Raw genomic sequence first — 22,225 nt, 5'->3', positions numbered from 1 at the left:
CCCTTCCTGTGCCAAAGCCACTTAACCTGGCATCTGGTGCATGTTCTCCCTGGAAACTAGTGTCTGAAACTGCACATTACACTTTTCCAGCAAGATATCCAGAGGTGTATGCCGATTACTTGTGGAGGGGGGCTAAACATCACCTATCAACCACCCCTGTGACCTTAAGGAAATCAGCCTCATTTCCCTCTTCTCCTGTGCTTCTCTGCTCTGGTACAAGGAAGAGCAACTTAACCCAGGAATCCTTCAGGCTGGGAGCTCCTGTAACTATCTGGACTTTGCACTGCCAGAAGCACAGAGCTGCCAAGAAAACTTCTGGGAGAGTGGAGGCACAGAGGTGTGAGTTACTTGCATGTCCAACTTTTGTCCCATCTGGCACAGAGCATGTTTTAGTTGATGGGCCTTTAGAGCCAGGGCTGATTTTAAAACCTGGAGGCTGTCTGAGGGCAGGGGGAGGTGGCAGGACTGGGGGTACTCAGCTTAGATATGGGTTGTGATGTTTGCTGGCTCAGGCTCCAGGAGTGCCCTGACTTGCTGAACCCTTGGAACCTGCTTTGATGCTACCAATACCAGCTTCAGGCTTGGTGGGCTGGAGGGAGTCCATGAGTTTCTACAGTGTTTTAGTGTTCAAGCTGTGACTTAAGCTGGGTATGTGTCCCCACCAAGTTTCAGGAGGCAGGTCTCCAGGTAGTGTTCATTATCCTCAAAATTTAATAGTGTATGATGTGGTCATCTGTACCTGAGCTGCTTGTTTCAGCTGCACTTGAAGACCTAAGAAGATGCAATCAACCATTGGAGCCTGTTGAGGATTTATCTCATCCTAAAGTAGATTTAATCTTATAGATTGGATTGTAATCAGCTTAAAGGGGACTCTGATGATATTTCACAAGCAAATGTCTTTAGGTAGGCAGGATGAATTGCATCTGAGGTGTACTCTCTACACTGAGAGTAGATACAGGCTAATCCAAATGTAGGCATTTCTGAGCATCACCCACCCCCACGGAGAGAAAAGGACGGAGTGAGGAAGAAAGTCTTATTTGTGTATCTTGGTGTCTTCAGCAGCCCTACTTCTTGGATGGAACCAGTGTTCTGTGTAATGCCTGTGTTTGAGGGACCTGTAGGTTTCTACCTTCTCAGGAGCGAAGGCAGCTCCACCTGCTGCTGTTTCAGGGTGGAATGAGGTGTTCTGTGCAGTGCAGCCCTGCTCTGGCAATGTCCATTTGGTCATTGCAGAAATTCCCATGAAAGTGATACAGGTGCAGCAGGGCTGTTGTGCTTATTCCTTTAGTACATCTGCGAGTGGACAAGTGAAAGCTGTGTTTAGAACAGTGAGGCCTGAAAACTAACTGCAGGTCAAGCACTGCAAAATGCACATGCTCATTCATCAAAAATTAATTTCCCTTTGAACTGCCTCATGAAGAAAATCCAGGTAAGTTAACTTCCCTTTTGGAATGCAAGGTAATTACAGGTACCTGTTTTCAGCTCAAGTCACCTCCTGAGATAAAAGGCTTTTGGGTGGGCTGCTCCTAACAGCCTTCATAAAAACAAAGCATAGGGTGAAGAAACAGTAAAAGTCTATTTTTCCTTTTTCATGTTCATGACCATTCACCCTTGTGGCTGTTTGTCTTTGAGCTTGACTGGGAATAAAGGAGGACTTGAATCAATGCACAGCAAAATGCCCTGGGGTCCTCTAACTGCACACAAAGTTGTAAGATTTACTTTGATTCCTTTCTGTAAGAAAATTTAAAGCTGGAGCAGGCTTTTTTCTTTTTCTTTTCTTGTCCTCTGCTCTCCTCCAGATTTTTATGCTTGTCCTTCACTGTAACTTTAATTCAACCATGGTTAGGTCTGCCTTCATATAAATAGCAGATGCTTCTGGGACATTGTTATTGTGTTTTCCTGGTCAGCAATGGTTTGGGCAGCCCTGACTGCAGTGTTGAGCAAGATAAAGCTGGATAAGTAGGAAGCTGTGAAGGGCCTCTTGAATTTGGTTTCCTGCAGCTTTCTATCAAGGAAAGGGCTCTGATCACTCTTTCTGTAATTGAGGAAAATTACACGGAAGGAGAAAAAAAGTCTTCCCAATCTCAGAGGACAACTCCCCACACCCAGCAACAGGGTTTTTACATCCCTCCCTTGGCTGAGAGGAGCCGACACTCTGTGGGCATGGGCCTGCATGGAACCCAGGAATTGTGATTTTTGCCCAGCCTCATGGAATGTGTAACCCTCTGGGAGCCCACTGTGAGCAGGGACTGCTGCTGTTCCTGCTGCTGGTCTTCCGAGGCAACGCGGAGAAGATGAGCTGAGCTTCATGGATCTCCTGGAGACTTCATGCTCCCTACTCCTGGTTTTATCACAGTCAGCCTAGCATGTGGAATTGCTGCATGTACAGAAGAAGATATCCTTTCCCTTGGTGCTCAGCAGACAGGAAGAAACTCCTGCCAGGGCAGTGGTGTGGATGCTGAGCCCATTGCAGCTGCACTTGTTTCCCAGGCACTGGGCTTTGCCCTCGGCAGGGACTGGCATGACTCATCGAGATGGAGACACCAATAGGAGCAAGGTAAATTCCTGTGAGGAGCATTGACTTGGTGGACTTTGCTTTGTGATGGCTAGGGCCAGAAATTAAACCCAGAGAGGTGCAGAAAACAAACTGCAGCTCAATTGTGGGTTGAGCCAAGGCTGATGCTGGTCTCCTGAAAAGACAGAACTGAAGCACAAACTGCTGTGAAGAGGTTAATTTATTGCAGATTAAACCCCAGGAGAGATGGGAAAGTGATCCTCTGCTGAGCACTGCCTCTGAACATTTCAGCTTCTCCTGTTCAGCAGTCCACAACATCTGAGAGCAAAGAGTGTTTCTGCAGAGACAAGGGTGTATCAGGAGGCACAAAGAGCTTTTGCCCAAGGTATGGGCAACTACTGACTTTTTGCTGTTTTGAGAGCTGAAGAGGAGGCCTCTACAGCAGCCAGCAGTGTGCATGCCCACACTGTGCTCTGAAATTTTGACCTGAAACTATCCTCTGGGAAGCCACCCCTAAGTGGTCCTAGCCAATGACCTGGAAGGTGGGGGGATAAAGAGCACCCTGATCTGAACCCAGCAACTTCCCAGGAGATCAATGCCCTGGGGAGGTATTTCTTCCAAGGTCACACAGCTGACTGGCTATTTCATACCCTGCATAACTCACTGGCAGTAAGGCTAAGTATTTGGGTTTTGAATAGAGAATGATGTACTTGGGTTTCCTAAATGAATCCAACAGCTGGCAATATGTCCAGGCCTTGCTCATGAAGTGAACTCTACTCCAAATTTAGCTCTAATTTAATCAAAGTAAAATTGTCTCTGGGCAGTACATCAGAGAGAAAATGAAGTAGTACAAGTTACTGAGAGTCTGTGCTACCCCTCATGCAACCTCTCAGGAAGTCAAACATCATTCCTACTCTCTGTGAAGTCAACAGGTTTATAATAGGGATGGATTAGATATTTTTCCTGCTGCTGTTCACTTTATGCAGGCACTCTCAAGCCTGGGCTTCAATGCCCTCTTCATGACAGAATTTCTGGGAAGGACTTCGCAGCACTAGGTACAACTGTAGCTTTGCTGTGATGCTGAAAAGCCATGCAGCTGTATCCAGGCTCTTGGACAGAGAAAGCTGCTGTCGTAGGTGAAATTTGGGTGCAAGTAGCAAAAATAAATTCTTTTCAAAAAGACCCCAAATCTCCATTATCTAGATAGTCCATCTCTGAGACAGGAAAACCTTCTAGGAGAAAAAGAGCTCCATTGAGTTAAGAAGGATACACACACGCAGCTTTTGAAACTGACAGTGTAACAGGCTAAGATAAAAAGAACAGGCGTGTTTTGGAGTAGGGAGGAATGCATTGTGTTGTCTTTTAGGATGACCCTGGCTTTGCCCTGGAATTGTTTCTGTCTAAATGTTGACTAAAGCTATGGACATTGTGAGAGGAGAAACGGCAAGGGAAGGTTAAGAGACACATTTGGAGAAAATCCCAAGAGATTCAAAAGCCTTTAGGTTGAGATCGAGGCATGTTAAGGTAGAGCCCACAGCCTGGAAGTGGGGGCTCAATAAGGAAAAGCTGAATTTGGATCTGAAAAGCTACAGATGCTTGTCTTGTAGGCAGAGGGAAGGTGACACACGTGTGCCAAGCACTCTGAAGAGCTGGTGACAGGTGTGGGAGGGACATTTCTGAAATGCAGCCCAGATGTTCGTGTCAGAGAGTGCCAAAAGCTCAGAGAGGGCCTAGAAGTTATGGGGGATGTGCAGATGCTGGGGTGTACTCTGGCATCAGGCAATGGAGTGGGAAGTGGGTGTCCTTCACCCATACTGCCTGTGCTGGAACAGCAGGCAGTGGCTCTGCTGAGGCTGCAGCAGTGCATCGCTGTGGAAAAGGCAGGAGCTGCACAAGCCTGGCTTGCAAGGAACAGCAGAGGTAGCAGAAGGGGGTGGTGCAGTATGAATTATGTCCTGTGTCATATTATTATGCATTGTTAACTTCTCTAAAACCTGCCCATTTCAAGGATGGCTTTTGCCTGTTTTTCTTCTCATCCGCTCATCATCCTGGAAGAGGAAGGAAGCTTTTTTCTAATAAACATGAAATAGTAATTATTTAATGTACGGAGTAAAGAGCTATGTGTGTTCTGCATTTGCCACTAGCGTGAGGCAGACTTTTCTTCACACTGGCCATGAGATAGTCATTTCACACTGGCCATCAACTTGGTTGCCAAACAACAGCAGTTTCTTGACAACTGCATGAGGACATTGTGGCTCAAAGGAGAGGAGCAAAGAGGCTCTGGTTTCTGTTCTGAACTATTTTATTTGTCCAGTCCCTTCTTTGTTGTTAGCCGACCTTTTTAAATTTAGCAGGGGAACAAAATGGAGCACTCTGTGTGAAAGCATCCCCAGCTGTCCCCTTGCAAGGACGTGGTGAGCCAAACCAAGCACTTTGCTCTCAAAGTTTTCATTACTCTTATGGTTCCTGGCAGAGATGTCTTTCATTAGCAGCCAAAAACTGGTGCAAGGGCAGTGCCAGCTCTGGGCTTTCTCTCTCCTCCTTGCACCTCTGGATGTTTGACAGGAGGTAGGGCAGCGAGTGCCTTGGCAGCAGTGAAATGTGAAAGTAACTTTTGGGAAAACTTTGTGATCCTTAAAGCCATGGGGTTGTTTCAGATGGAACTCACACCCACATAATGCCCCACCTGCATGTAGTAGAATAGGGGTGCTCTTATCACTGAGTGTGGGGGGAAAGGTGCCTGAGCAAAGCTGCTTTTCCAGTTCCTGCATGGATCATGGCTTCACCAGTAAGTACTGGAGAGGGGAGCAGGCCAGAATGGGTAGAAGGCACAGCTGTGTCCTGCAGTCCCACCTTACTGTGGGATTGTGTTGAGAGGAACTGCCCCACTCACGTGAAGGACCACTGCTGGTGCTAGGATGAGGCGGTTTGGGATGCAGCTTATGCAGTAGGAATGGGGCAGGATCGTGGCTCAGTGTGGTGTAGGCTGTTGTATTTTGGACTTGATAGCTTGTGTATCTGAGCTGTACAAATGCTTCACCTGCTGCTTCTGGACAGGTAGAGAAACTGTCTGGCCCTTCCTCTTAAACCCCCAAGTTCTCATTTTACTACAAGCACTGACCAGTGAAAAGATGGAAAATGAGTTCCTCATTTTAGAATGGCTTTGATAGCATTAACAAGCAGCAATATTTCCTTTTAGTATGTTTAGAAGACTCTGAAAACAAGAAAAAATAAGACCAAGCTGCCCTTTTTTATATAAAAAAGCTAGTAATTTTAATTATTTCAAAATTACTCTCTACAAGATAACAAACTGTAATACATGGTTGCAATAAAGGTTCTCCTTTGGAAAGCACAAACTATCAACATAACCACTACACTTACAAACAAATTTTCACTTCCTAAGAATATACAGAAATATACAGAATGAGAAAAACGGACAAGGAAATCCAAAAGAATCCCAAACAACAATAGCACAAGACAGATTCACACAGATTGCTTTTTGGCAACTGGTTATAGGTTACAAAATCACAACTGCCCTTTCAGGATGTTACACCGGGCCAAGCCTCGGAGCCCATCCTGAGCCAGCTGGGATTGTGCTGGCTTCCACTGACCTTCCAGGAATGTTCTGTGCTTTGGAACATTATGGTAGTGAAGAGGGGTCTTCTTTCTAAGACAATACATTAAGTCTGCAGGGTTTCATACACTGCTGAAATGGTTCTAGGACAACAAATCCTGTTTCAATAAGGCACATGTTCAGCTACAAAATGGGAAAGCCAGGAGTCAGGCAGAAGTGAGAAGTGCTTGTTTTTCAGGTGCTACTGATCTCATGACCATGTAGTTACCAGCGATCCAGCAAACGCTACAAACACAGTAAAGTGAGACTACCTTGAATTAATAAGGACAGTAGTGTTTCTGCTATAAAAATGCCAGAATCACCTGGAATTTTCCTGAGCTACTGCTCACTTTGAAACACAGCTTCTAGGCTGGCAACCACAGGCAAATGGTGTTCTGTGACTTATTTTTACGGGGTTCACAGAAGGCAATGATGACAAATAAGCTGATGAGTTTTGGAGTGACCAGCACGCATGAAAATTCTAAAGGAGCCTAACATTCTGTGAACAATTTTTAAGTATCTACATTGAAAATTAGTAGGTGGGACTGTGCGTGCTTACTGATGGAATGGTCCATTAAAACAGAACATAATTTTTGGCAAATAGTGTAGTGCAGAGAAGATCAGCACCTATGCAACAGAATTCCAGAAAAAAAGCCCAGTAGTTGAATGGAAGTCAGAATTGCAACAGAAGCAACTGATTCCCAATAATAAGTCCTAAAAAATTAAGTGCTATTTCTTCATTAAATTGTGTATATGCTATAGAGATGTTAAAATATCTATTATTTCAAATTAAGCTCTTTTCTTTCCATACGAAATACAATTTGTATGTTAATCCTTCTGAAAGGGATTGGTATTTTGAAACATTGCTCATTCATAGCCTCAAAGATGAGCCCAATGGAACCTGGGATGCCCTCAGGATAACTCTGAGTCCATAAACAATAAGGCTTTCATGCCTGACTGTTAAATTAAATTGCCAATGCAAGGACATACAAAGTAAACATGTATGAAATTACATTGCTGGGAATCCATCCACGGTTTTGAAATCCCATGTTACAGTTATTAGAAACAGTGAAATCTGAATGCCAAAAGATATTAAATATATACAATTCTGCCTTCCTCCTCTGAAGGCCCTGCTTCTTACATGGCCTAAAAATGCTTTTCTCCCAAATGCTGTATGCTTGATATGTTGCTCATTGCAGCTGTGCATCTATGCTGGTCAGAATGACCAAATGTTTCACACAACAAAATAGCATCAAGAGGAGTTAAACTTCACAGAATTCACCTATAGAAAGTAATTTCTAAGAAGGGAATGGAGTTCTATGAGAACCATTACACTTGCTTCATGGATTGCTACAAGTAGGTTTCACAACCAAGTCCATGCACCAGCATCAAGATGGAATGAAACAAAAGGAGTGCAGCATCCAGTTAACAAATATGCTGAGGAAACAGGCTGTATATACAAAATATATGCACTGTTTACCCGACACTTAATTTTTAAGGTGCTTAATTGATGTTTTAAAGAAGGTAGCAACATATACATATATGCTGTGTATACAAATCTAAATGTGTATAAGAAACATAACATAGAACCAGACAATATTCCCAGATCCCTGATTTGATTAGACTTTCTAATGCATAAGAATGTATTTAAAATATTTAATAAAAAATATCTAAAAAAAAAGATATCATTTACATAAAAATAGCTCCAGTTTGTCTGCTCTTCTGCTTTGCTGCTCACGGATTGGATTCCGCTGGGTTTCATAAGGATGCCATTTGGGCCAGTGAGAGTTTGAACAACTGTGCATGATGAGAGAGCTCTGTTACTCGGTCCACCATCTTCTGCAGGGATGCTGTGTTGGGGTAACTCAAGGCAGCTGCCTTGGTGGCCAGAACAACGCTCTTGAGCAGCTCACACAGCTGGTTGCTGGAGTTCATCACCCTATTGCACATGTCCTGAGTCGTCATTTGCCTCGCGAGCGTGTCCCCGATGAACACAAGTTTGTGAGCGCTCAAGATGATGAACTTGCTGTGTGCCACAAAGATCCGTGGGGGCTGAGAAGAGTTGACACAACTGAAGAAGGCATCGATGGCGTTTAGGAGGGAGTTGAAGTGAGTCTCGCACTGGTCCGAGTAGAACAAAAGCAGGCGGCTGTCGTGGGAGGTCTGCAGGGCTTGCGGAGGCTTCCATTTGGAGATGTCGTTCTCTACTGGCTTGGTGATCTCTTGCTCCAGACGCTGAAACTGATGGATCTGAAAGGAAAAACAAAAGCTCCCATCAGCAAGTATTCTTCCAAGATGTTGTTATATATTATGATTTCACTTTGTGCCACGGGACACCGCTGGGTATCCTACACTGACCTTATGCTAAGTAAAAAGTAACAGTATGTTTTCTAGGATCAAGTGCTTTGACTACTATAGATCCAAACATGCAGAGTTCAGAAGGGAGAAACATCTAAAATACTTCATTTGCATTAAAAAAACCCAACAACCCAAACTCCTGAATTTACAGGCTGTTGCTCATTTGGAGTATTCTGAAATCACAAGTGAGAGAGATGGATCCAAGTGGCAATGAACTCCTACACAATCTTTAAAAGGCTGTCTGTGGGATTTTGAGATGAAAACCCTTTCAATCTCACCTCCTCATTGCTTGTACAATTTTCTGCCATATGATATGGAAACAACATATTGAAGAATTAATATGAGGGAAAAGTGATAGCCCTCCATCTTGTGAACCCACTATTTTAGCACTAAAAGTGATGTTCAGCACAATATTTAAACTGATGGTATTGATGTTCACTAAACAGACGTGAAGGTGGCACATGTATCCAGTATAGTCCAGTGATTAAGGCCCTGGATGGTGGGTCAGGAAAGCCAAGTTCTCAAGCTGACTTTGTGACTGACCTCCTGTGAGACATCACAGAAGCTTGTTTCTCTTTTAGAGTTTTTTAACTTTTTGCTTTTTATTTTCTGTATCCTATGCACACTGCTCTATGAAAAGGCTCCCTCCTGCTCGATTTGACCAGTGCTCATGTGCGAGGAATGCTGCATTTCAGGGCAATTATATACCCAGGAGAACATACCTGATGGTGCTCTAGCTCCATTTTGCTCTTGATGATGTTTTCCTTCTCCAGAAGCTCCTTCTGCTGCCTTTCAAACTCTTCTTTCCCCTGTTTTGCATAAAATAAGAGACTGTGTTAAATCAAAACCGCTCCTGAGCTAAAAGGCAGCTCACAGGCCGAGAAAGAGGGTGCTTTGTATTGGCTTTTTCACTGGTAGTGCACCACCAAGAGTACAGGAAATGATAGTGTACAAATCCAATAGTCCTATCTGACAGGAGGTAATCATCCTGGTGAAATTACCCTCAAATATGCATTAGTGTGGCAATTGATTGCTGCTTTCCCACAAGCAGCTTCTACACAAACCACAGCAATTCCTACATGGCCTTATGCAGAACAAGATGCTGGGTTTACCCACCTGCAGGTGAACATAATCGTAGTCATCCATCCAGCTCTTTTCTGAGCCTTCACTGGTGGCACTGTAAGGGTGCTGGCCTTTGCTCAGGAGTGGGGCAAGGGAGCTGCAGTGGTTCTGTGCTTTTTCTGCATGTCGCTGCATCTGAGGACTGTCATACACACAGTCAGCAGCGTTCATTATGTTCTCTGGTACGTTTTTGAAATGGGAGCTGCCCAGGGCCTGTTTGAAGAGCAGCTCTGCGTTGACACTGATAGTGGTGGTCAGCTGCTTGGCATCGTCCGGGACCGTCTTCGCCACCATAATGAACCGGTCCAGGTCATCGCACTTGCTCTGCATCCTGTTGACAGCCAGGACATTCAAAGACCAGCTGTAGCTGTTCAAGTCATGACTGGTTTGGGTAAGGATCTGGTGAGAGTCCTCCAGCCTCTGCACTTCCCTCCTCATTTTGTTGAGAAGGCTGAACTCAGGCAGGCAGGAGGCATTGGCTGCTGATCCTTTGGCAAACTGCAGGTACTCCAGCAGCGACTGCTCCACCTTATCCACAGCAGCGTGAATTTCATTGATGTGTTTCTCCATATACCCATAGGACCGCCAGTCTGGTGTAATGAAGGCTGTGAGGTGACTGACAGCTGCCTCCACCATCTGCTGGAGGTGATAAAGCCTCTCTATAGCAGTGTCTGGATCAAGTATTAGTCTTTTCTCCTGTGCAGTTGATGCTGAATGAGAAGAGTCTTTTGATGTTGTTGATGATGTGGACATGTTACTCCTCGTGCTTCCTGTGCTGGAGAAAGACAACCTATTCATCCCATCAGTCACATCCTGTAAGCCCTTATTTTCTTGGAGCACTGCTGGTGGCACATCATAGACACCTTCTCTTCCTTCTGTGATGGGACCTTCACTGAGTCCTGTCTGTTGTCCTGGGAATGCAACTCCCCTCGGGGTATCATAAACATCTTTTTCAGGTGCAATTTGCTGTCCAAGAAAATGGTTTTGATGGTTTGTAGGGATGTCATAAACACTCTGTGTCTGTGACATCCCAGCTGGCAATACCAGGCTCTCAGGAGAAAATCTATTATGTTCTTTTCCAGTTGCTTTGGTGGTGGGAGGAGGAATATCATATACTCCTTCTGGTCTTACACTGTGGCCCACTGTAGATGAAAAACCCTGCAAGTTTTCCCTCAGGGCTGTATCATCTTGGCACGCAGACGGAGGTGCAGCATAGACCTGAATCACAGAAAATAAACCATGAAACCTTTGTCTAGAATAGCAAAATATTTACCATCTTCCATTTGGAATGGAAGATCTGCTACTGACTTTCAAAGAGTCAGCTACTTATCTTAAATTTGACTGAGAGTCAGTTTTAATATCTCACTTTTTATCACTCATCTCAATGCAAATTCCCATAAGCAGCAAAATCCAAAAAGGCAGCATGCTGCCACAAAGATAATGTAGGTCTAATTATCAATTTATAGTTCATAACCTTAATTTTGATGCAGTGCTTCACTTCACCAGTTTTAGCAGTTTAAAAACCTAAGGAAGTGTCTGAAGTACTGAATCTCCTTTTCCTTCAGGATCATTCATTGTTAGAACATGTCTTTGGCCAGACACGAAAATACAGGATCTTGTGGAAACAGAGTAATGCTTACCCCTTTGGCAGGTGGTATGTCATACACTCCTAAAGCTTTTGCTTCTCCCATGGGAACTGGAAGTGCAGACCCCTTAACCGATGTGGGGGGAATGTCATATATCTGAAGAAAGAATAGATTGATTACAGAAACAAGTCACCTCAGGGAAAGCTCTGCTACTAGATGATTTTTCATAGTTTCTGTGTTTCCTCTCAGAAAGTTCGAATGTGACCAGAGCTCTTCAGCTTTTTTTCATATGGGAGAACACCTTGGATTTGCCTAGAATTTTGGACAGTTAGGAGGAAATGCACTTTGCTAGGTCTCCTCTGGGCAGTGATGTGGACAGCAGGCTGGAGAGATGAAGCCGTGGCTGACTTCCTTCCTGAGAGGTAAATCAGGGTCAGTCTATTACAGACACCTCTTGGGGTGAACATGTGACCAGAACTGATCACACCCTTACATCCAGGGTGGTTGAGTTCCAGGTCCTGCCAGCATCCACTCTACAAGCCTGTGGTCCTGGCTAAGGACAGCTAAGGGTGCTCCCCAGAAGAAAGATATAGTTCAAGTTCACTGACATGGTGCAGTCAATAGATGGTGAAAACAACTCTCTGCATAGCAGCTGCTCATCTAGGCGATAATTTTACCCTTACTGAGTGAATTACTGTCAACTATGCAACAACAAAGTACAGAGAAAAAAAAATGTTCCCAGGCAGCAAGTTTATTCTGTTCAGATATACTCTTTGATCAAAACAGAGAGAACAAATGGGACTTTTGCGTTTGGTGTGCTGCCAAATCTTAGTCAACATCAAATAAAACTTTGAAATACGTCTGTGATCTGTGAATAAGCCACAGCATCTAATTAAAACATATTTTCTCTCTGAAATGAGAGAACTTGCCTTGCTCATAAAAGTCTGGTAGAAATTCATCACCTTTTGTGCTCTGTCAGCCCTGTTGGCACTTTTATTGGTACCTACCCCTTGGAGAGGGCGAACGGGGGGGATGTCGTAGGCATCCTTCTGGTGTTTGGAAGGGAATTCATAAACATAACCTTGTCCCGACCTGACTGGTATTATTACCTGTGGGTAAAGGAAAAAGAGGAAATGTTAAGTCTCTGAGGATCTTGGCATGTTCTCTCTGTAACTGCACAGGGTATAAACAATCCAGTCCTGTTAACATTCCTGCTCCATTGGCATTGTTAGTAACACCAGTCTGCCTACCCTTCTGAGAGCTGAACACCCTAAAATCAGTGTTAGTAGCTACAAATGCACCATCTTTTCTTTCCAGACCAGCTCTGACATGACTGTCTGCTAGTGCTCTACACTGTCTTCAAATTGTCAAGCACAGCTTCTGTGCAGGTCTGACAGCTCAGTCCTTTCTTCCCATTGACCTTCCATTAGCACAGACCACAAGAGGTGATGGCTGCACCACCCACTCACTGAGACCAGGGCGGTGTACACTCATCCTACTAGGTGTGAGTGTCCCCACTGTCAGTCTTAAAATACTATGTTTAAGCTCTGGGAGTCTATGCCTTTGCTTGTAGAGATGTTTTCCACCTACTCCAGCAGGACTCCGTGTGGTAGTTATTGTGCTCTATAGCACAACATCCTGGAGAACTGAGTTATGGTTTTGGAAATTCTTTACATAGAAATGCCATGCTTAAACCTTCCAAAAGCAGGACATTCCATTTTGCTGTCTCTACTTGGTTTTACTATATTAGTGGCTAAGAGATGGGAAATGTCAAGCCATTCTTGAAGTATGTAATGCAATAACAGCCTCTGAAAAACAAGCAAGCTTAGAATTTACATTTTTTTGCATTTTGTAAACCATCAACTATCATAATGACTACAAATAAAATCTGGTGAAAAATAAATGCCTTAAGTCTTGGAGAGTATCTGCACGGCAGAATTTCAGTACAGTGTGGTATAAAAGAAATGTTACCTAACCCCAAAAGAGAACTGGGCTGGTAGTGGAAAGGCCAACATCTTAACCCCAGCTGCCACTACTTAGCTATAAGAAAAAAATATAAATACTGTAAGCCAAAGGCACAAAATGGCAAATTACACAGGCTTGTATAAGATGCGGCTTTGTACTCAGCTGGGGAAAATTTTATACCAGAGCTACCTAACTCCTTAGAAATGTATGCAAGTCATACCAGCAGCATTTCTACCCAAATGCTCAGTAAGGATCCCGTGGATGTTTTTGCTGTAAGGAATCCTTGCATCCCGGCCAGATTTCACACTGAGTGTTTCTTGACTAAGGTCTTCAGGGAAAGTCCCTCACGCTTAACCCCCTACCTCTTCTCTGCCGTGTTAACCACACAGACTTTCCTTTTTTCACGTGCTGCCCAGCTTTGGCTGTGTGGTCTCTGTCCCAGCACCATGCAGCTGGATTTCCCCTCGGGTGGGTGCCCTGCCAGCACCAGTACTGATCTGATTCAGTGGGAAGCCCAAGGCAGCTCCAGCCCCTGCCCTGGCTGTGTGGGCCGTGGGGAAAGGAGAACAGCCCACGCCTGGTGGGTGGGGGAACACCACGGCTCTTGCAAGTGTTTTTCCTTGAATTAGCATCAGAAGACAGGAACTGCAAGTGATAGTCTCCAGAGTGCTGCGTAGGAGAGAACTCCTGCTCATTTGGGTGTGTGGCTAGTAGGGCTTGCACATATAGGAGTGTTTTTTTAAAGAATCTAAAAATATTATGTTCATGGCAGGCCGTTTCTGTCCCACAGAGTCACCTACTGCATTGCAAAAGGTATCTATGGGCAAAAATTTAAGGAAGTTCTTTCTGAAGTTGCTAGAAGCTTCCCATAATGAATCACTCCAGACAGTATCCCTCCCAGGCCACTCTCATGTAATACTGGGATTATTCTGTTTGCCAGAGAAAATTCTAACTAGTATCAACATCACTTCATGCTTTTTCTGCCAGTAAGGGCTAGTGACCAGACCAGAATAGTTTGCCATATATATTTTGCATCCTTTTCTTCTCCCCAGCTGTGTACTGCCAGTCAAATGCTTTCTACCCAAGTCAAGAACAGAAGGATTTGGTTTTAAGCCATGTTTACTCAGACGTTCCTTCCAAGGGCTCCAAAATTACAACCATGGAGTTGCCTCAATGAATCATTCGGTGTGTTAAAGTGATCCTCTGGGAGAACTGACAATGCACAGTAAAAAAAATTGGTGTTTCCTGGGTAGCCCGTCTCCACCAGCCCTTCTGCTGCTGTGAACACTGTGGCATTAGGCTGCTTGCTAATATGCTGTAGAACTGCTTGACCATCCCAGAGAAAAGAAACAACAGGGTGTTCATGGCAGGCAGCCAGAGACCCCACGCAGCGCTGGAAGGAGGAGGAATGGGGCACTGCTGCAGTTTGGTTCTGCTTCACCTGCTGCTCCCTGCCTAGATGGACAATGCAGGACTCAGGATGTGTCAGGCTCCAAAAACATCATTATTGGCTGCTCAGTGTGAAATTTTTATACCTACTTGCTCAGTTTTGCTCTACACCAGGAACTGAATGACTGAAGTCCTTCAGGATAAAAGGAGGCTCAGGGGGAACCTTATCACTCTCTACAGCTCCCTGGAAGGCGCTTACAGCCAGGTGGGGGTTGATCTCTCCTCCCAGGCAATGACTCACAGAACAAGAGGAAACAGTCTTAAGCTTTCCTACAGGAAGTTTAGATGTTAGAACAAAAAAATTTCACTGAAAGAGTGATTGGTCATTGGAATCATCTGCCCAGGGAGGTGATGGAGTCACCATCCCTGGACATTTTTTAAAAAAGACTGGATTTGGCACTCAGTCCCATGGTTTAGTTGATGAAGAGGTGTTAGGTCACAGGTGGGACTTAATGATCTCAAAGGTCTTTTCCAACCTGGTTCATTCTGTAATTCTGTGATAAAAGACGCCACCATTCTCTTCTTGCTCACAGACCTGATCTCCATGAACAAAGTCACATGCCTCTAATATAAAAAAGGGAGCTGATCCAAGCAGCACAGGTGAAAAAGGCACAGAATCACAGAAGGTTGGAAAAGACCTTTAGGATCAGTGGGTCCAACCATAAACCCAGCCCTGCCAAGTCCACCACTAAGCCATGTAAGCACACACAAGTAAAACAATTTGTTCTTCTTACAGATAAACATGGTATTTTGTTTTTGTAACAAGAATCCCTGGTCACAAAACAGATGATATCGTTGCACCATGGAGCCTGGAACACGCATGGAAGAGAAGTTTGCTCATGCCCAGCACCTGAAGAGAAATTCTCCCTCACTCTGCACACAGGAGTTTCATGCAGCTGCAACTACTCTGGTAGCTCACCTTTAGAGGCCTTACCCATTTTTAAAAAAAATCCTGACATACCAAATGATGTATGAAAGACTTAAGGTACTCCAAGGGTGCTGGTTGAATTTACCGTGCTGTGATAGAACCCTAAAAAGCTACACTAAAGATAGATGGACAACAGGAAGGAAGCCAGTTTCACGCAGCACTGCAGGACTTTTTGTATCATCTACACACTTTTGTTCTTTCCCAGACCTGAAGCAGTGGTCAAGCAGTGTCACTCCTTTATTTGGCTGAAACAAAACCCTGTTCTGGGTGTGTCTAGCTATTGTCAAAGAAGGCAAGAGTTTAAAGCACAAAATGCTTGTTTTTGAGTATTCATTAGTAAAGTCTGCCTGCAAGTGCAACTGTGGACAGAAGACCTGAGTTGTCTACAGGGCTGTGTTTAGCAGTGCACTCTACTCACAGTGGCATTTATTTTTCAAATAAAAAAGCATCACATGTTTTTATGTCTCCTCCTCTTTAGGCTTTCAAAAAAGTTATGCGAAAGGAAGGAAATATTACTTTAAGAAACCCAGCAACAACCAATGTTTGCTAACTTGAAAGACAGCTTTTTTCTCCCAGTGACTTGGGTATGCTTCCCTGTGTGGAGGATTATTGTGCAGTAACAACATGTCATGAGCAATTTCACAGCAAAAGCTCCTGCAGATGATAATCTGGTCTGCACTGAGTACAAGAATGTTTCCTGTTGTACCTCCACTCCTCTTTCCTTCCAACACTTTTCATTAAGCTGGACTGCTTAATTCCCGATCGCTTCAAATCAGAAGCAGTCATCACCAAAGCTTATCTTGAGTAAACATTTTGTAACAGTAATTAAAAGAATGCTTGACAGAGGGAAAATGTGGGGCATTTGTTCTTAATCTTGTGACCTCACATGGGACATCAGGACATGGGGTTGCACTGCTTCTTCTGTCTGAGGAAGAGAGGGGTAGCTGGGTAGATGGAGGTATGAAAGATACCAAACTCAGTCAGAAGTAACTTTTGATTTTTGATGGATATTTACCCATAAATATATTAAATTAACTTGCTGTTTCTGAATGGGATGCTCAGCCCTTCCAATGCATTGCTGAACAATTTTTAATGGTTTTGTTTTTGATGGTAGTTTACTTTTGAAGATTAATTTAGAAGGAAGGAGGTGACTGTAAAGGAAACGTTCCACATTACCCACTTCTAGAACAGGGACAGCAGCGCCATCTGACATTCACAAATTTATTTTCTAACAAATGTCACTGCACTTCATACCTCACAAGTATTATTTTTCCTTTTACCTCTTCTCTTTTAAGAATGCCTGTGGTCATCCAAGTACAAAAAAAAAATTCCTGCATTTCAAACCAGCAATTTTCCTTGTTTACGTGTTAAAGGAAACAGATGGTGTTCCCACAAACTATCTAGCCCAACATTCTCAAAACATTGTTAACCACTTAATCCGTGCAGAGCAGCTAACAGGCACCAGCTTTGGCTCTGGTGAAACGTGTAATGAGCCTTCAAACTTTCGGTACTGCAAAACAAAGACAACTGGGCAGAAAGTTTGTTCTGTTCTTGCTGAAGACCACGCTCTTCCAAAAGCAATTACTTGGGCCTTTTCCATGCCAATGGCATGTCTCTAACCAAACAAAAAGAGCTGAATGTGCATGTACTTTACAAAATGTCCAGTGCTGTGGTTCATTAAATCCTGCTTTCCTAAATATAGGGAGAGAAAAACCAACATTCTACTTCTTCCAGGATTAAAATGCATGTTAGGCTGCAGAGAACATTCCTAACTACAGCAACAAGAAGACCATTCTCGTGCTTACAGCAGATACACAACACTGTAGTTTACATTGTTTCACAAGGACAAAGAGCAAATAAACCTATTGAAGCAAACAAAATTACTCTGAATTCATAGCAGTACCGTGGAGGGCAGAATTGGGCCTGTTCTCATGAATTCTCATGCAATTCCTGATATGCAGCATGATGGAAAACCAGTGAGCTTTACAGGGCAGCTAAAAAGGGCAGCTTGGTATTTCCAGGTATGGCCTCTCAATCCCAGTATCCCACTGATGCTTGCTGACTGCTTCTAAAATAGATTTTAAATAATGCTTTTTGAAGGTGGGAAAGAAGGGCAATATATTTTAAATCGGGACAAAGAACTGCATTAAAACGTATGTGACCCCACGATGCTCTCCTCCTCACCCCATGGGCAGGGCTCAACAGGTGAATTACCCTGGAAAGAGTTCTGCCCTGCAGAAGGCAAAGTGGTGATGCATGAAAGGGTGCTGGCACAAAGCCTGGATGTGGGAAAAAATAATCAAAGTGGGTGCAAGGAAATGAAAAAAAAAAAATCACATATGTTTACTGTTGTAAATTGTTTCTGTACATTCAATATGAAACTTTAATTGTTGAAATTCTGCTCCTGCGGCCCATAGGTGGATATGTAACAGCCATCTGGGCTCCTTTAGGCTTGTAACAAGCATAAAGTAGATAAAGAGAATATAGAGAAATATCAGAGAAAATTAAGGGGAAAAAATTCCCTACTCTCTAGAAGTTCTAGACTTTCAGAAGGCAGTGGCTGGAGCCACTGAATGATGTCAGATTAGGCACTGAACCACCTCCTGGCCATTCTTCCTGTTCTGCTGCATGTACTTAGGAAGCCATGTGTGTCTCTTTAAATGTTTTGAGTTTTTTTTTTTTCCCCTGGAGAAAGGTTCAGTGGCTAAGCTGAACTGAAGGAAGGTTGGGTTGAAAGACAGAGACAGGTAATTTAGGTATTTGAAAGAACCTGGCTAGCTGGATAAAACTGTCATTTTTACAGAAAGCAGGTAGTGTTTCCACTCATGTCTTCTGCAAGCTGCACCAGGATTTCCAGTGACTGGTAATAAATTTCCTGACAGTAATACCTACCGTATCACTTTTGGTTGCCTGCTCTGAAAAAAACCAAGCAATCATGCTTTTACTTATTTTCTGTATACAATAACCTACACCATGTATTTCCCTGCCGCCAAAGAGTAAAGGTTGGCATTTCACATGTGCTAAGGATACTCTTACCAATGTTTGGGTTTGTAAGCTGCTACAGGTTATGAACTTAGAACACTTTATTTTAATCCAAATAATGTATGAACATTGGACTGCTATAAAATGTTCTGGTGTAGTATTTTCTGCCAAGACTGAGTTGTTGGAGAGCTTTGATCAAGTCTCACAAGCTGGAAGAGACGGGAGGATGTCTGTAGAGGCATTTCTTCTGATGGACTGGACTTGTAGCTCAACTATGAGTTGTTTTGAATGCTAAGGCCCAAACGTCTCTACCAGGCAAGAGGAAATTGTCAGACATGACTGTATTGATCTTCTGGGCTGAGTGAGTTATCAGCTGCAGCGCGCGGCAGAAAGAGATGCGGCACCAAGGCGCACTGTGACACCTCTGCTTGTCTTTGAGTGGGTGTTCACCACAGAGATTTCTTAGAATATTCAGATGTGTGAAGATAAGAACACACGAAAAAATGCTACCACGATACAGGATGGATTTATTTCTTGATGCTGCTTTCATCTTCAAAAAACCTGCTCATTTTCTCCTACATTTTATCTCCATTCGCTGTCCAAGACCTACACCTATGAAGATTCTGCTGTAAATGCTCTCAAAAGCTAAAGAAGGTCTAGATGTCACTTATTCACGGTGTGTTAAATTTAAAATGCCGAACTCTGCAGGCTCAGGCATTAAAACAGAAACTTTTAAATGTGCCTGTGAAGTGCCTCATCAGTAGATGCCCAGTCTTAAAAAAAACCCCTGTGGTACTGTCATGTAAACAACAGCATGTAATGAAAATGGGTGCTACAATTTTCAGGCAGTATTATTTCAACAAGACTTATACAAGGTTTGGGTTGTGAATCTTGAAGATACAGGGCACAAATTGTGGAAAAAATGTGACATCACAAGCTAGCCTGGATTTAAACCCTCATTGCTGGTGAAAAGGGTATAACCAACTGCTTTGCAATCAACTGCTAGCTTAATCCTGACTTTTTAACTTCTGGTGTGACCTCTCCAATTAATCAGTACACAAAAGCAGGGTCATTACACTATTTTAAAGATTTGTGTCTTTCCTAAATCTGAAATGTAGGTTTATAGTCTTTCCAAACAATTAAAAAAAAATCTGTGAAGTTACATAAATGCCCTAAGCTCTGATTAGTATAAAATGACAGGGCTCTATGAAGTGTGGTAGAATACTGCTGAACTTGCATTAGCTGCAGCTTTAGATGATAGCGTTGAATTTTTTCTCACTGATGTTCATGATTGCAAACTGACTGCAGATAAAAAGGTCTGTATCTCCAGATCTTCCCAAATGGGCTGTCCAAAGCAGCAAAAAAATCTCAACAGCTCTGTCACTGGCAAGATTTGATTGGGTGTTTTCTTTTTGTTTTTCTTTTAATGATGTTTTTGTGACATGATCCTGCTCTCTCTCTCTCTCTCACCAGCTCTAGGGCTTTCTGCCAGCTGTGTTATGAGCAACATTTCTGCTTGCTTCAGTGGAACAGGCTTGCTGCTGGCTGGCCTTGAATTGCAAGGCTGACTGGGAAGGGGTATTTCCAAGACTCTGGTAAGAGTCATTCTTGCTGACAAAATGTAATTAAAGAGAGTCAAACTAACACTTCTGAGAATGTCCCATTTTTGAGAGGAGAGGAAGACAACAAGAGAGATGAGCAAATCACATCATTACTATTAAATCATCAGCATTTTTAAGAGGAGTGTGAAGAGGATAGTTGTCCAACATTCTTGATAAGAGTTTTACCAGTGTCATGTCATCTCCATGACAATTATTCATATTTAGGCAGACGGAGACATCATCGTTTTTGCATGCATTGGCCAACAGAGCTAAAAAACTGATGTGCTACAGGACTTGTGATAGAACAGGCATGAACTCAGAAATAATGTCTATGGATAAGTCTTACAGAGAAAAAATCCCCCCTCCCAGTTATTGTGTGATAAGTTTTAGTGGAGAAATAAGCTTGTCTGCTAAAGCATTCTCTAGAAAACTGTGATTAAATCTGAGCTGCAGTTTTGATAAATGGGAAGTATGTGGCAAAACACAGCACCTCAGCATTCAGGTCTCTTGTCCATGACAAAAAAGAGTATCTTGCTTTGGCCATCCCAGTCTGTCTAGTCTCCCCACTTTAGAAAGGTTGTCACATGAAGAACTAATTACAAACCCATACTTGTTTTCTATGCTGGTAATACTACGACTGTCTCTTTCCAAAGACAGAAGCCCAAATTTAGGGCAAGTTTGGCAGAGGAGAGGAAAGAAAGAAAAAGGATGAGGTGTTAAAGACAGGTAGGGCAGAGAGTGTCCTGTTGTGAATGACATGAGATCCTGAAGGCTCACAAACAAAAACCAGTTTGGTTCACTTCATACAAATAATTTTAATCTTTTGAGGTGCTTAATCTTTTTTTCCTGTTATTTCTTTCCTCCTATACTGAATTTCTAGACTGGAGGGGGGAGCTTCATTTGGGAATCGTTGCAATAGGGTATTTCCATGACTTCTTGTTTTCCTTCCTGTCAGACATTTCTCAGAACAGATCCTTCCCTGTCAACAATTTCAGTTTTTGTGAATCGCATTTCCCAGTGGGCAAAAAAATGGTTGGGACGAAGCATTGCCAGAGAGTTTCAATTCCACAAGAGTGTTCTCAGAGGTACACTTGGACAGAAACAATGGAAGTGCCCCTAAATCATTTAATTTGGGAACTACGCTGCTCTGAGAGAGGTAAATAAAACCTTCCAGGAGGAAGAAGCCTGATTTGATTTGATTTGATTTGATTTGATTTGATTTGATTTGATTTGATTTGTAGAGGTTCTCTGACTCGCAAGCTATATTGGCTCCCTTTCTGTATGGGTATCTCAGGGCAGCTGTACAGACAAGTGCTTCTAGTAAGTGGTGTTTAGATTAGCACAGCTTGCTTTGGCAAGTTTATGGAAGGCACAGACACCTTTTAAACAGATATAAACTCTATCCTCAATTGTTTGTTGTATCTGTATAATAATTATACCAGGCCTCAGTCATGACTGATTGTGCATATGTAAAAGCTGTGATGGTAAAACCTAATGGGAATATATTACTGTCTTTTAAGGATTAGGGATGGACTGGCTTATGGAAGAAGGTTCCTGTCTCCTAGGAACCTAACTACCTTAATTTCACTTTGCTCCCATTTTAACAGTCTGTTTGGGGAGAAAGATTAATTCAGATTCATGTTTTAAAAAAAAAAAAAGATGCAATACTGCCATTGCTATATAAAAAAGAAAAATTGAAATGTTTCATGTAAACATATGGAATGATGATATTCTAGTGCTAATTAGTTTTCCTCCAAATCAAAACATGTAAAAAATCATAGAATGCCTGCCAAGACTTTAGATTTTCTAGGACTGGTGGACTATTTACTGGTGGCCAGCAACCTGTCTTCATCTACTCATTTCCTATCTCCAGAAACCACACTTCCTCCTTATGATGAGATTTACTTTCTGAATAATCAGTTTTCCACTCATGTGTTTTTTTTCTAAAATGCTCTGCTGCTTTGCTTAGTACTTAGAGGGCAATTTAGATTACCCAAATCTGGTGTTTTGTTTCAGACATAACCAGAGGTTCAGTTAGGTTTCTAACCACCAAGAAAGAGCTCATAAGTTTGCATTTTCTTTTATTATTACTATTGTTTTACTGTT

The 22,225-nt window shown here is 43.0% G+C and overlaps 1 protein-coding gene across 1 annotated transcript in view; it reads right to left on the bottom strand.

The window, feature by feature from the left end:
* Positions 1-5,772: 5,772 nt before the first annotated feature.
* NEDD9 (neural precursor cell expressed, developmentally down-regulated 9) overlaps positions 5,773-22,225 on the bottom strand; it is a 37,786-nt gene continuing 21,333 nt past the window's right edge. Inside the window, exons 3-7 of the mRNA XM_033072490.1 lie at positions 12,202-12,303; positions 11,249-11,350; positions 9,603-10,826; positions 9,209-9,295; positions 5,773-8,378 (exon numbers count right to left, since the gene is read on the bottom strand). Coding sequence (XP_032928381.1) covers positions 7,887-8,378; positions 9,209-9,295; positions 9,603-10,826; positions 11,249-11,350; positions 12,202-12,303 — 2,007 coding nt within the window. The 3' untranslated portion in view covers positions 5,773-7,886. The remainder of the gene's footprint in view (positions 8,379-9,208; positions 9,296-9,602; positions 10,827-11,248; positions 11,351-12,201; positions 12,304-22,225) is intronic.

This window comes from Catharus ustulatus, chromosome 1 (assembly GCF_009819885.2).
Source record: "Catharus ustulatus isolate bCatUst1 chromosome 1, bCatUst1.pri.v2, whole genome shotgun sequence".
Classification (NCBI taxonomy): Eukaryota; Metazoa; Chordata; class Aves; order Passeriformes; family Turdidae; genus Catharus; species Catharus ustulatus.
The sequence above is the reverse complement of the archived record's forward strand: the minus strand, read 5'-3'. Positions and strand labels throughout refer to the sequence as shown.